General features: G+C 33.3%; 1 protein-coding gene across 4 annotated transcripts in view; it reads right to left on the bottom strand.

Annotated features, from left to right (window-relative positions):
• LOC149784952 (signal peptide, CUB and EGF-like domain-containing protein 1) overlaps positions 1–12,663 on the bottom strand; it is a 297,834-nt gene that overhangs the window by 26,340 nt on the left and 258,831 nt on the right. For all 4 annotated transcript variants that reach the window (XM_089978604.1, XM_089978603.1, XM_089978606.1 and 1 more), the window contains 3 exons: positions 3,352–3,468; positions 2,902–3,024; positions 1,844–2,053 (listed from right to left, as the gene is read on the bottom strand). In XM_089978604.1, the coding sequence (XP_089834730.1) occupies positions 1,844–2,053; positions 2,902–3,024; positions 3,352–3,468 (450 nt within the window). The remainder of the gene's footprint in view (positions 1–1,843; positions 2,054–2,901; positions 3,025–3,351; positions 3,469–12,663) is intronic.

Genomic DNA, 12,663 nt, shown 5'->3' with positions numbered 1-12,663 from the left:
AGACTACTTTCTATCACAATGAATTTTCTTAAAAAAACAGGTTTTCTATACATGCATATTAATTTTGATAACCTTAAAAGGTAAGACGACTTGTGATGAATTCAGGAGAGCATCCAGAAATATCGTTAAGGGGGATGGGTTGAGGTTTGTTGTTTTGGTTTCATGATTTACAGCACAGCAACACAAGTAGGTTATTCAGTGCTCTGTCAATTAGAGTAATGTGCTTTGCCCAAGGACATGCAATGGAAGTTGACCTAGACTGTCAAGGAGACGGGAGGAGCTAAACAAGTTGTCATGGGTTGATGTGGTGGAACCCCTGGTGGTGACTCAGGGAACAAAGTACCCTAAAGCTCCTGCATTTTAAGCATTTTTAGTGCATAATTTTAAACCATCTAACTGTAAATGAGATGTAGTTCTAGCAAATGTTCTAGTTGTTTAACACTTATTTGGGAGGAAGAACCAGCTCTGCACGCACTCTCCACCCCCTTCTGGATCTGCCCTTGAAAATACCTTATATTGGTCATACTTTTTAAAGTTATAATCCCAGAGAACAAAGCCAAATCTTTAAATTACAAAATTAATATATATATATATATATATATATATATATATATATATATATATATATATATATACACACACCAGACATAATGGAAAGGGCTAACCCTGAATTCTATAGAAGAATGCTTGATAATAATAGGCAGAATTAATATTTTTAATACAAATAATACTATCATTCTGGTTAGAGAATTTTTAATTTGTACTCTACAAAGATTTGATCCCAGGTCTGCAGGTAAATGGACCCATCGCCTTGCCTGCACACACGAGCCCATATTCCCTCATGACTAAGCAAACATCACAAAAAAATGTTGCTACTCAATCAATGTTATATGCACTCGTGTGTAGCAGACACACTAGCATGACGACCTAGTAATTATTCTCATCTACACAGTCATTCCGGATTCCTTTGAAAGAAATCAAGGTATATAGAATTAATTATAGAGAATTATAAATATACGCCATACACAAGTGCATATAACACCGACTGAGTAGCATCATTTTTGGTGATGTGTGCTTAGTCATAAGGGATTATGGGCTTGTGTGTGCCATCAAGGCAATGGGTGCAGTTTACCTGTGGACTGGGTTCAAATCTCTGTCGAGTATGAATTAAAAATTCTCTAACCTGTATGATAGTATTATTTGTATTAAAAATATTAATTCTGTCTACTATTATCAAGCATTCTTCTATAGAATCCAGGGATAGCACTTTCCATTCTGTCTGGTTTATATTTATAATTTTCTATAATTAATTCTATATACCTTGATTTGTTTCATTAAAATCCAGAAGGACAGTGTGGATAGATGAGAATTACTAAGTCATCATGCGAGTGTATCTGCTACACACGAGTGCATATAACACCGATTGAGTAGCATCACTTTTGGTGATGTGTGCTTAGTTATGAGTGAATATGGGCTCGTGTGTGCAGGCAAGGCAATGGGTGCCATTTACCTGTGGACCTGGGTTCAAATCTCCGCAGAGTACGAATTAAAAATTCTCTAACCTGTATGATAGTATTATTTGTATTATATATATATATATATATATATATATATATATATATATATATGATGGGCTTATAACGAAACCATTTCAATTATATGATTGAAAAGAGACTGCCAAAAAGCCTTGATTAGATTCAGTTCATGTCAGTACTTATAACAAAAACAGCTGATATTAGTAGTAGTAGTACTAGTAGTAGTAGAATAAGAAGAAAAAGAAGAAGAGGAAGGAAGAGGAGGAGGAGAAAGTTGTCAGTGATGAGAACGTATTAATTCTACTCACATGAACATCCCGGGAGAGTAAGATTGCTCTGGTCGTGTGTCCAATCGTAATTTGAAGCAGGACCACAGGATGTTGCAAACTGAAGGTCAGTTATTGAAGTAAACTTACTTTTCTTTTTGCAAGTAAGTATGCACACTTCCTCTGTCCCTTGAATGTTACATGACATTTTTGTCTGAACTGGGCTTTCTAGCTTATGGCAGATATTGGCAGCTACAAAAGTAGATTTGGAAATTCTTTTGTAAAATGCAGTACTATGTTTTTCATTCAAGTATGGAGGAGAAAATTTTTCAAGTAAGTTAAGGCTAAACATAATGTACACTCAATCCATGTTTTATGACCTTGAAGCCTGTGCCAACTGAGTGATCTAACTGTGATAAATACTGGTACCTTCTGCGCACAAGAAAATTGTATTTAATTTTATTCCAAATTTGTCAGTGCAATCAAACCAAGAATATCCATTCCCAGTTAGTATTATCTGAGGCATAACTTGTCATTTAACATTTTTAATACAAATAATTTCCATTAGCGCAAGTGATCATGGATTTCCAAGTAAAGCAGGGTGGCTGTAGAAGTTTGAGATGACAAATAACAGTTATATTCTGTCAATTTATAGATTTTTCCCTTTGAACAAATTAAATCAATATTCTCAATTACCCGGTGGGCTTTTGAAGGCAATACTAGGAACATAACTGCAATTATTTTTTAAAAGTAAAATACAGGAAAAAAAGAATATCCCCTCATTAATTAGTGTTGTATCAATTAAATAAAAAATCTAACATGCAACTCTCATAAAAAATTTTTTTTCCTAAATCATAAAAACTAAAATGCCTCAACAGGTTACAGTTCATGCTTGAAGATTCATAATCAATGAATGGATAATGCCTACTGAAGGAAGGGGTTACTGATAATCAAACATTGGTGACAGGAAGATATTAGTAGAAAAACTATTTCTACATTTGACCAAGATTCGTTAATGTGTTTGTATATATCTGATGCAAAGAATATTTCGTTACAACAAAAACAGACAATAAATGCAGGCCAAAGTAATGACGTCTTACCTACACAGTCTTTCTTATTGCGGTGTAATCTTTTTCCTTGTGGACAAGCACAGTAATAGTTCCCTTCTGTATTTACACAGTCATGCTGGCATCCACCATTGTTCATAGAACATTCATCTCGGTCTGAAAAGCAATCAGAAATAAATTATCAGATTTTCAAACATTCTGTTAAAGTTTAAATTACCTTTTGGACAAAGAAAGCAATTTAATTTAAAGCAATTATTATTATTATTATTATTATTATTATTATTATAGATAATGGAAACAATTAAATCTAAAAACTATTATTATTATTATTATTATTATTACTATTGACAATGGAAGCAATTAAATCTAAAAACAATTATTATTATTATTAATATTATTATTATTATTTGCTTGATCTACATGTAATTAAAAGTGAAGTGAGAATGTTAAATTCATCTCATGTTGAAGTAAAACTTTATTCACCTGCACAATGTGTAAGTCCATATTTATCATATCCTTCGTAACAGCTGCAGAAATAGCTTCCAGGAGTATTGACGCATAAATGGTCACATGTGGTGTTCAATTCACACTCATTGAGATCTAAAGAGAATGAAACAAAATTTATTTAGTTAGTAGCTGATACATTAAAAGATCTGGAACACATTTTCATTTAAAATAGTAAGATCTTTTTAAATAAATAAAAATGCATCATGAAATTTCAAGAAATTTATCTTTAAATACATGTACTCATAATTTATCAACAAACTAAATAATTACTGGACCAGTCACAAGTGGGTATAAAAATATTACCATACCAGCCAGACTATTAGAACTTTCAAGTTCAAAATAATAATTTGACATAATCATTTGACATAATAATTCAGCAATTTGTACACATCATAAATAATGGGACAGAGCTAACTTGTTTTCAATTCAGAGAGTAGATTGAGATATTTCATGAGTTTAACATGAAAGATGAAAGCAACAATATTGGTATCTCTGGATAATGCCTACACATTTGGACGGGATAAAAGTGTGCTCAGGTCAGTTAAGGTTAGTGTTAGGACTGATCGGCCTGGTATCAGGATAATGTGGCTGGGTGGGACATGATGATATGTGTCTGCGGCCTGAAAAAAGGTAAATGTTTTATGATGCATGTCCTGTGACTTACTGACCATACGTAATGGCATTTTATTAAGGTAAATGTTTTATGATGCATGTCCTGTGACTTACTGACCATACGTAATGGCATTTTATTAAGGTAAATGTTTTATGATGCATGTCCTGTGACTTATTGACCATACATAATGGCATTTTATTAAGGTAAATGTTTTATGATGCATGTCCTGTGACTTACTGACCATACATAATGGCATTTTATTAAGGTAAATGTTTTATGATGCATGTCCTGTGACTTATTGACCATACGTAATGGCATTTTATTAAGCATAAAGAATTCTTAAAATGCAGCTATTTTTTTAAAATGACCAACAAAGAAAATTATTTATAACAGTTTTACTACTATTTTTCAGTCAAGGTGCTACACCAGTATCAATCAAATGTAGGAACAAATTCAATGGGACAAAAAGAAAATGCATACACATCATACAAGCAAGAAACATATTCCCCACTGAATGATCTCTATTAGCAGTCTGTTGCAAGACTTTTGGCCGATGTAATTATTTTATACGCAAACTTATGAAAAATACAATAATTTTATATATATATATATATATATATATATATATATATATATAAGTATGGGCAATACAAGTAAAGTCAGCAAAGGAAGATGATATACACTTGGCAATTAAAAATGTTCCAACAACAAAATTCTGAAGAGATATGGCTAGTGAAGGGAAATTGTTAAATGACACTTTACCTTTGGTAATTAAGGGATACCATAACACTCACTGCTGACCAACAGATGTGACTTGGGCATAAGCAGGCAAAGATGAAACAAGATCAAAAGTATGGACTAATCTGTTTGGTTACTTGAGAACTGAGACATCTAGTAATTCTAAATTAACAATCAGTGAAACATAATTTTAAAATGCAAAACAATTTGTAAAATGTGCTACCTTTCTAACTTTATCAAGGGATATTAAAACAGGTTAATAAAAAACTTGCACATATGAGAAACGTAAAAAGGCATACATAAACAATGTCTTCAATGGACAATTAATGACAGCATTGTAGGATGCTCAATGTACATTCATAAATTGGTCTTTAAGTAGCTGTATTCATGCAGGCATTGTGCTGATTTTGTTGGCCTTAGAGTAATGGCAAGATTTTGAGTGGTGGGTACAATGACAGTAAAACTCACTCCAGTACCAATGTCTCTAGTCTTAAAGTTATATAATGCAACATTTAGCAAGATGAACCTTTTCTACTCTGAAACTCAATGTCCCACAAATAAGTCAGTATGCGTCTTTAATACCTACAACTTAAATTTGGCAATGATGACCGTAACATTTCACAAAGCAGAATAAGTTTTATGACACCAAAGGACTGTAACTGTATTTTGAAATGCAAGCCAAAGAGCAAATTTCATATCACAAAGAAAGTGTACAGAAGGTAAAACCTTAAATATAACCATACAAATTAAAACATCTACAGAAATACAAATCAAAACATCTACAACAGTACAAAATCAAAACATCTACAAAACATCTACAACAATACAAATCAAAACATATACAAAAATACAAATCAAAACATCTACAACAGTACAAATCAAAACATCTACAACAATACAAATCAAAACATCGACAACTTCAGGTTGAACGGGTATAGCATCAGCTGGACTGGGTAGTAGTTACCGGGTCGTTGTTTGTTTTAGTTTTTTGGAGTGTAGTGCAGCATTTGACATCTTTTGTTGCAAAAGCTTTTAAGAAAAATGTATCTACAGCATAGTTTTATAACACGATGAAATAGAAACTTGTACAATCAAAAGTTGAATGGTATTGACAGCATGTTATGTAAGGCAATATGTGACAACGATACCTAATTTAAAGAGGTTTTTTTAATCATCAACAAGTAATACAAAACATATTCAAGAAGAAATTAAGCAATACAGTAAGACAACATAATGTGATTCGACAAAGCTGGAAATAGTGGAACTGAAAGAAACTTTCAGGAGGAAGGGAATTAATTGAAAGAGCAATACAATGAACAGGAAGTTCATAATTGTTTTCACAAAGAAGGCATAAAGTCGTCACAGCAAGTGAGGTGTTATGAAAAAACACCAGGTGAATTGTTCCAAAGAAACAAAGTCTTTTCTGTGAGGATATGGGTTGAAAAAAAACATGCTTCATGGTGGGAGAAAATCACAATCTTTTTGCTACATCACTGAAAGATCAGAAGAATGGCTGTCTTAAATACTGATGGTTTTACAACTTCAATATTAAATGAACAAAGCCAGAGATGGAATGACTGCAAATTGTGACAATGAAGAAATTATTGATGTTAAACGTCTAAAACACAACTCAAAATTGAAAATCACACTTAAAAAGAATTACACACATACATTAACAACACCATTGCTAAATTCTTAGTGTTCTTAGGATTCAATAACATGAGAGGTATACAGTACCTAATGCATCTGATGCAGTTCATTGGTTTTCAGAAACCCTAAAAGTTATACATTCATCTTCATTCAGTGTCTAACAATAATGGTCTCGAGTGCTAACATGTATTTTGGGAGATTATTTTTCATATTATCTTAATAATCATTATATACAATTGAAGAGGGGTACAGACTGAATATCAGTATAAATTAGGAAGGCTGAAAAGTAATCAGTTTTAATGGTAATGTTTTTTAACATGTTTCTTGTATTCAGTATATAATAAAGTGATGAATCTCTTAGAGTACCTCGTGACTTTGTTCTATATTTAAGCATTGAGGCAAAAAACAGGAGATATATGTTTATGGTGTGTCAAACAATTAACAATGACTTTAGCCTGAACATTTACAATCAACTGAAACAAAGATAAATGGAAAAAAAGATGTTTTAGAAGAGAAGATACACAACATTCCAGGAAGACTGATACAAATTACAATCTAAACTGGAACAGTCACAAAGAAATCTGAATAATGAAACCGATCAAAATGAAAGGTCAAGATAATTAACAGTTTCAGACAAAAAGTACTGAATCAACACCAGTGTAACTCTTAATACTTAGTTGTATTACAGTAGCAAAAGAACACTGATTTCACAATACTAACCAAACAGATGAAGGACTTCAAAAACAAAATCAATGTATATCAAAGCATGATAAAAAAAGTAATGAAGAAAACATAAGCTTTGTTTATTGCCGATCTAAGTGATATTATATGTTACTTTACCGTTTTTTTTGCAACATATTACATGATGACGTGATGCAAAATAATACATTAAACATAAAGAGGTTAGCAATATTGATCTAATAGAATGTAGCATTGACAAATTAGACAGATGGGGGCATTCAAAATCGAAATAGGAAAATAAGGTGTTGTATTATTAGTAGCATTGATACGATTAGAACCAAAATACAAAATATTAAAAAATATAGAAATGCTCAAAACTGAATTGAACATGGGAATGAATTTAATTAGTCACAAAAAGGGTGTAGGAATGGACAAATTAAAAATGAAATAGATAATAACAAAACAATATTTCATGAAAAAGTCTAATGACTATATGCATATTCTTGTTTGATTTTTACATTGTTCTGAGTCAGGGAAATATTGAAGGTATATATGCTTTGTTCCTAATCAGGGAAAACTTGAGTTAGGGAAATACCGAAGGTATATATGCATTGTTCCGATTCAGGAAAATCTTGAAGGTATATATGCTTTGTTCTGAGTCAGGGAAATCTTGAAGGTATATATACTATGTTCCGATTCAGGGAAATCTTGAAGGTATAAATGCTTTGTTACCCAAGTCAGGGAAATCTTGAGTTGGGGAAATCTTGAAGGTATATATACTTTGTTCCGATTCAGGGAAATCTTGAGTTGGGGAAATCTTGAAGGTATATATACTTTGTTCTGATTCAGGGAAATCTTGAGTCAGGGAAATCTTGAAGGTATATATGCTTTATTCTGAGTCAGGGAAATCTTGATTCAGGGAAATATTGAAGGTATATATGCTTTGTTCCAAGTCAGAGAAATCCTGGGTCAGGTAAATCTCAAATGTATATATGCCTTGTTTCAAGTCAGGGAAATCTTGAAGGTATATATGCTTTGTTCCAAGTCAGGGAAATCTTGAAGGTATATATGCTTTGTTCCAAGTCAGGGAAAACTTGAGTCAGGGAAATCTTGAAGGTATATATACTTAGCTCCGAGTCAGGAAAATCTTGAGTAAGGGAAATCTTGAAGGTAAATATGTTTGCATTCATTTGCATCTCTTACTTTTTCTATAGTGGTTCTGTTTGACAAAGGTCAGAGAAGATACTAATTAGAATTTAAAACTGAAGAAGAATTATAACTTTTACTGTTCATAGTAATAAATACTATTTCCAAACATCGATAGTGGGGGATATAAACTGTTTTTTTTTTTTTAAATGACGGCATTTAGATAAAAATCTTTTCAAACTTTTGATGTTTATACAAGTATTCAATATGAAAAAATGATCAGTGTTAATATAACACTCACTACGGTTGTTTACATACATTGTTTTTAAATTTGTATTGAAGCTTAAGAGTGCATAAAGGTTTATTTTTATGCTGGAGTTCCTGATGTTGGTGGTAATAGGGATGTTTTATTTCCTTTACCTTTTAAAAGTTTCTGTCGATCAATACAGGTGTACAGACATCTGAAAATGGATAAATATATAATGTTCTAATATAAGAGGTAATCGAGACAGACAGTCCCGATAAGATGACAGCCATAATCAGTTTCAAAATTTTTTACTCTTTAATACAACAAAATGGCCGCAGCAGTAATAAATTGGAGCAGCCAAAGCGTACGGTCTAGCCATTACACAAAGCATGGTTATGTTCAAGTTACATTGTAATTGCTTCCAGAACTGATGATGAAGACCTTAGACATTACAAATCATTCAAAGAATTAAAAGAGTGGAGACAATGAATTACTCGACTGAAAGATTGAAAGAACAATGTCTGCCAACTCGGAACTATAAACAACCTGGAGAAGCTTTTGCTTTGTATGGATCTACTCATAAACACTGATGGATCTATGAATCCTGAAAAAAGACAACACTAAAACAGCAAGACAACCTAAATGCAATAATTTCTACCAACCTTCTGATTTTCAAATAAAATATGAGCATATTCATGGTACTTAAAATGGGTGTATTTATTACATAAAAGTGTAAGTGTATTTATTACATAAAAGTTTCTTAAATCCTGCTCTGTATAACTTCAACTGAAGCAATGACTGAATCAGACATTGTTGTAGAGCAACATTTTTTTTTATAGCTAACTGAATTTTCAGTATAATAAATGTACAGCAAATAGAAATCACCTCACAAGCAGGAGAAGTCATACCGCAAAGTGTTAAATACCCCATCAAACATATCATTGTATCACAGACACAGTGAGTAACGTTAAATCTGATCCAACATTACAGATAGCAATTCCAAAAGCTAGTACCAAATTTGCTGATTTTACCAGGTGGTTTCTTTGTTTCATTTGATATGAAGGTAAAAGGAAATGCTAACAGTGCAATGGTAAACAAATTATGGGTAGAATAATTGTGAAATGTATCACTATTTCTTACGGACGAGATAACTGAACAACTGTAACATTTTTATGATACACAGAGCTTTGTGGTTACCTGATTTGGGTAGGACAAATATGACCAAATAAGGCATTATGGACAATAAACTGAGAAAGTTAAGATTGTAGGCAGGTACAGCAAAAAATATTGGTATTTCAGCTAAAGCCTAAACTGTAGTGAGTTCGCAGTCTGTAAGAACGTTCAGAATACCAACCACCATAAACTAATAGACCCAAGTCCACTGTTTCCCTGTTTGGCAGGATTTGAGATTTATCATACCACGTGCAAATATTTCTGTTATGATAGATGGTAACCATGACAAAGAACTGGAAAACATCCACCTTCAGTATGATGCAACTACATGTAGTTCCCAATCTCTTAATCAGTTAATGACAATTACAGATATGGAATCTTTTTTTAAAAAAATTACACACATCTCAAAGTAGAGATTTAAAGAGAAATGAAATGTTGAACCATACAAAATCCCAAATATGAAATGAATTAGGTAAACAGTTAGTGCAATATTATTTGTTACAAAAATAAACCAACACTACCCTACATATTAACCTCTGGACCCAATAGACGTAAGCAAATTATGTCAGCATTATTTTGTGAAAGAAAAGTTTAAGATCCGATAATCTTCCAAATTTAGATATACTGGGTCAATGTCTATTAAAATCGTATGAGATGAAATAAAAACTTAAAAGTGTTCTAGATGTTAAAACCATAATCCATCCAGCAATTTGATCCAGGTGTGTCAGGAGTGGTAAGAGTGCGGGAACATGTGTGGCATTACATTCTCACCACAAATGATAAAAATATTTTAATTAAAACCTTCAGCCAAAAGAGTGGTCTGCATATGTTTCTTTGCCTTATGACCCAACTTATAGATATGACCCAGAGGCAGGAATGGTAAAATCCATGTGATATGCACGTGTTGATGTTCCAAAAAGGAAGTGGTTTGGTCCATGGATCAGCAAATATGTCTGTAGAAACAACTGCAGAATCTAGATGCAGGAGTGGTACTGGTGGTATGTGGGTCTATGGAGTGGTACTGGAGGAATGTGGGTCTATGGAGTGGTACTAGAGAAAATTTTGAGTCTATGGTGATAACATATACCAAATTTGAAGTGGATATATTCATGCATTATTGAAGAAATAAGTGAGAAAAACACATTTATCCAAAACCATGAACACAAAAAGTCTGTAATATAAATCTTGACTTTGTTAATATCAGCCAGCAAAAGAACTCAGAAATCAATGTAGTACTGACAGAAAGGGGGATATATGATGCCCTAATATAAATATTGACCTTGTTAATGTCAGCCAGCGGAAGAACTCGGAAATCGATGTAGTACTGAGAGAAAGGGGATATATGATGCCCTAATATAAATCTTTACCTTGTTAATGTCAACCAACAGAAGAACTTGGAAATCAATGTAGTACTGAGAGAAGGGGGATATATGATGCCCTAATATAAATCTTGACCTTGTTAATGTCAGCCAGAGGAAGAACTCGGAAATTGATGTAGTACTGAGAGAAGGAGGATATATGATGCCCTAATATAAATCTTGACCTTGTTAATGTCAGCCAGCGGAAGAACTCGGAAATTGATGTACTGAGAGAAGGGGGATATATGATGCCCTAATATAAATCTTGACCTTGTTAATGTCAGCCAGTGGACAAACTCGGAAATCGATGTAGTACTGAAAGAAGGGGGATATATGATGCCCTAATATAAATCTTGACCTTGTTAATGTCAGCCAGCGGAAGAACTCGGAAATTGATGTAGTACTGAGAGAAGGGGGATATATGATGCCCTAATATAAATCTTTACCTTGTTAATGTCAGCCAGCAGAAGAACTTGGAAATCAATGTAGTACTGAGAGAAGGGGGATATATGATTCCCTAATTTAAATCTTGACCTTGTTAATGTCAGCCAGTGGAAGAACTCGGATATCAATGTAGTACTGAGAGAAGGGGAATATATGATGCCCTATTATAAATCTTTACCTTGTTAATGTCAGCCAACAGAAGAACTCGGAAATCGATGTAGTACTGAGAGAAGGGGGATATATGATGCCCTAATATAAATCTTTACCTTGTTAATGTCAGCCAGCGGAAGAACTCGGAAATCGATGTAGTACTGAGAGAAAGGGGATATATGATGCCTTAATATAAATCTTGACCTTGTTAATGTCAGCCAGCGGAAGAACTCGGAAATCGATGTAGTACTGAGAGAAGGGGGATATATGATGCCCTAATATAAATCTTTACCTTGTTAATGTCAGCCAGCAGAAGACCTCGGAAATCGATGTAGTACTGAGAGAAAGGGGATATATGATGCCTTAATATAAATCTTGACCTTGTTAATGTCAGCCAGCGGAAGAACTCGGAAATCGATGTAGTACTGAGAGAAGGGGGATATATGATGTCCTAATATAAATCTTGACCTTGTTAATGTCAGCCAGCAGAAGAACTCAGAAATCGATGTAGTACTGAGAGAAGGGGAATATATGATGCCCTAATATAAATCTTGACCTTGTTAATGTCAGCCAACAGAAGAACTCGGAAATCGATGTAGTACTGAGAGAAGCGGGATATATGATGCCCTAATATAAATCTTGACCTTGTTAATGTCAGCCAGCGAAAGAACTCGGAAATTAATGTAGTACTGAGAGAAGGGGGATATATGATGCCCTAATATAAATCTTTACCTTGTTAATGTCAGCCAGCAGAAGAACTCGGAAATTAATGTAGTACTGAGAGAAGGGGGATATATGATGCCCTAATATAAATCTTGACCTTGTTAATGTCAGCAAGCGAAAGAACTCGGAAATTAATGTAGTACTGAGAGAAGGGGGATATATGATGCCCTAATATAAATCTTGACCTTGTTAATGTCAGTAAGCAGAAGAACTCGGAAATCGATGCAGTACGGAGAGATGGGGGATATATGATGCTACATAAGAGACCAAATATTAAGTCAGGTGAGTAGGAGGTTATGAAAACATAACTATTTAAATTAATGATAAGCAAAATCTGTAACCAAAAAGTGTCCATATAATTCTTG

Source organism: Sinohyriopsis cumingii, chromosome 13, assembly GCF_028554795.1.
Source record: "Sinohyriopsis cumingii isolate HCF-2022 chromosome 13, ASM2855479v2, whole genome shotgun sequence".
NCBI lineage: Eukaryota > Metazoa > Mollusca > Bivalvia > Unionida > Unionidae > Sinohyriopsis > Sinohyriopsis cumingii.
The sequence above is the reverse complement of the archived record's forward strand: the minus strand, read 5'-3'. Positions and strand labels throughout refer to the sequence as shown.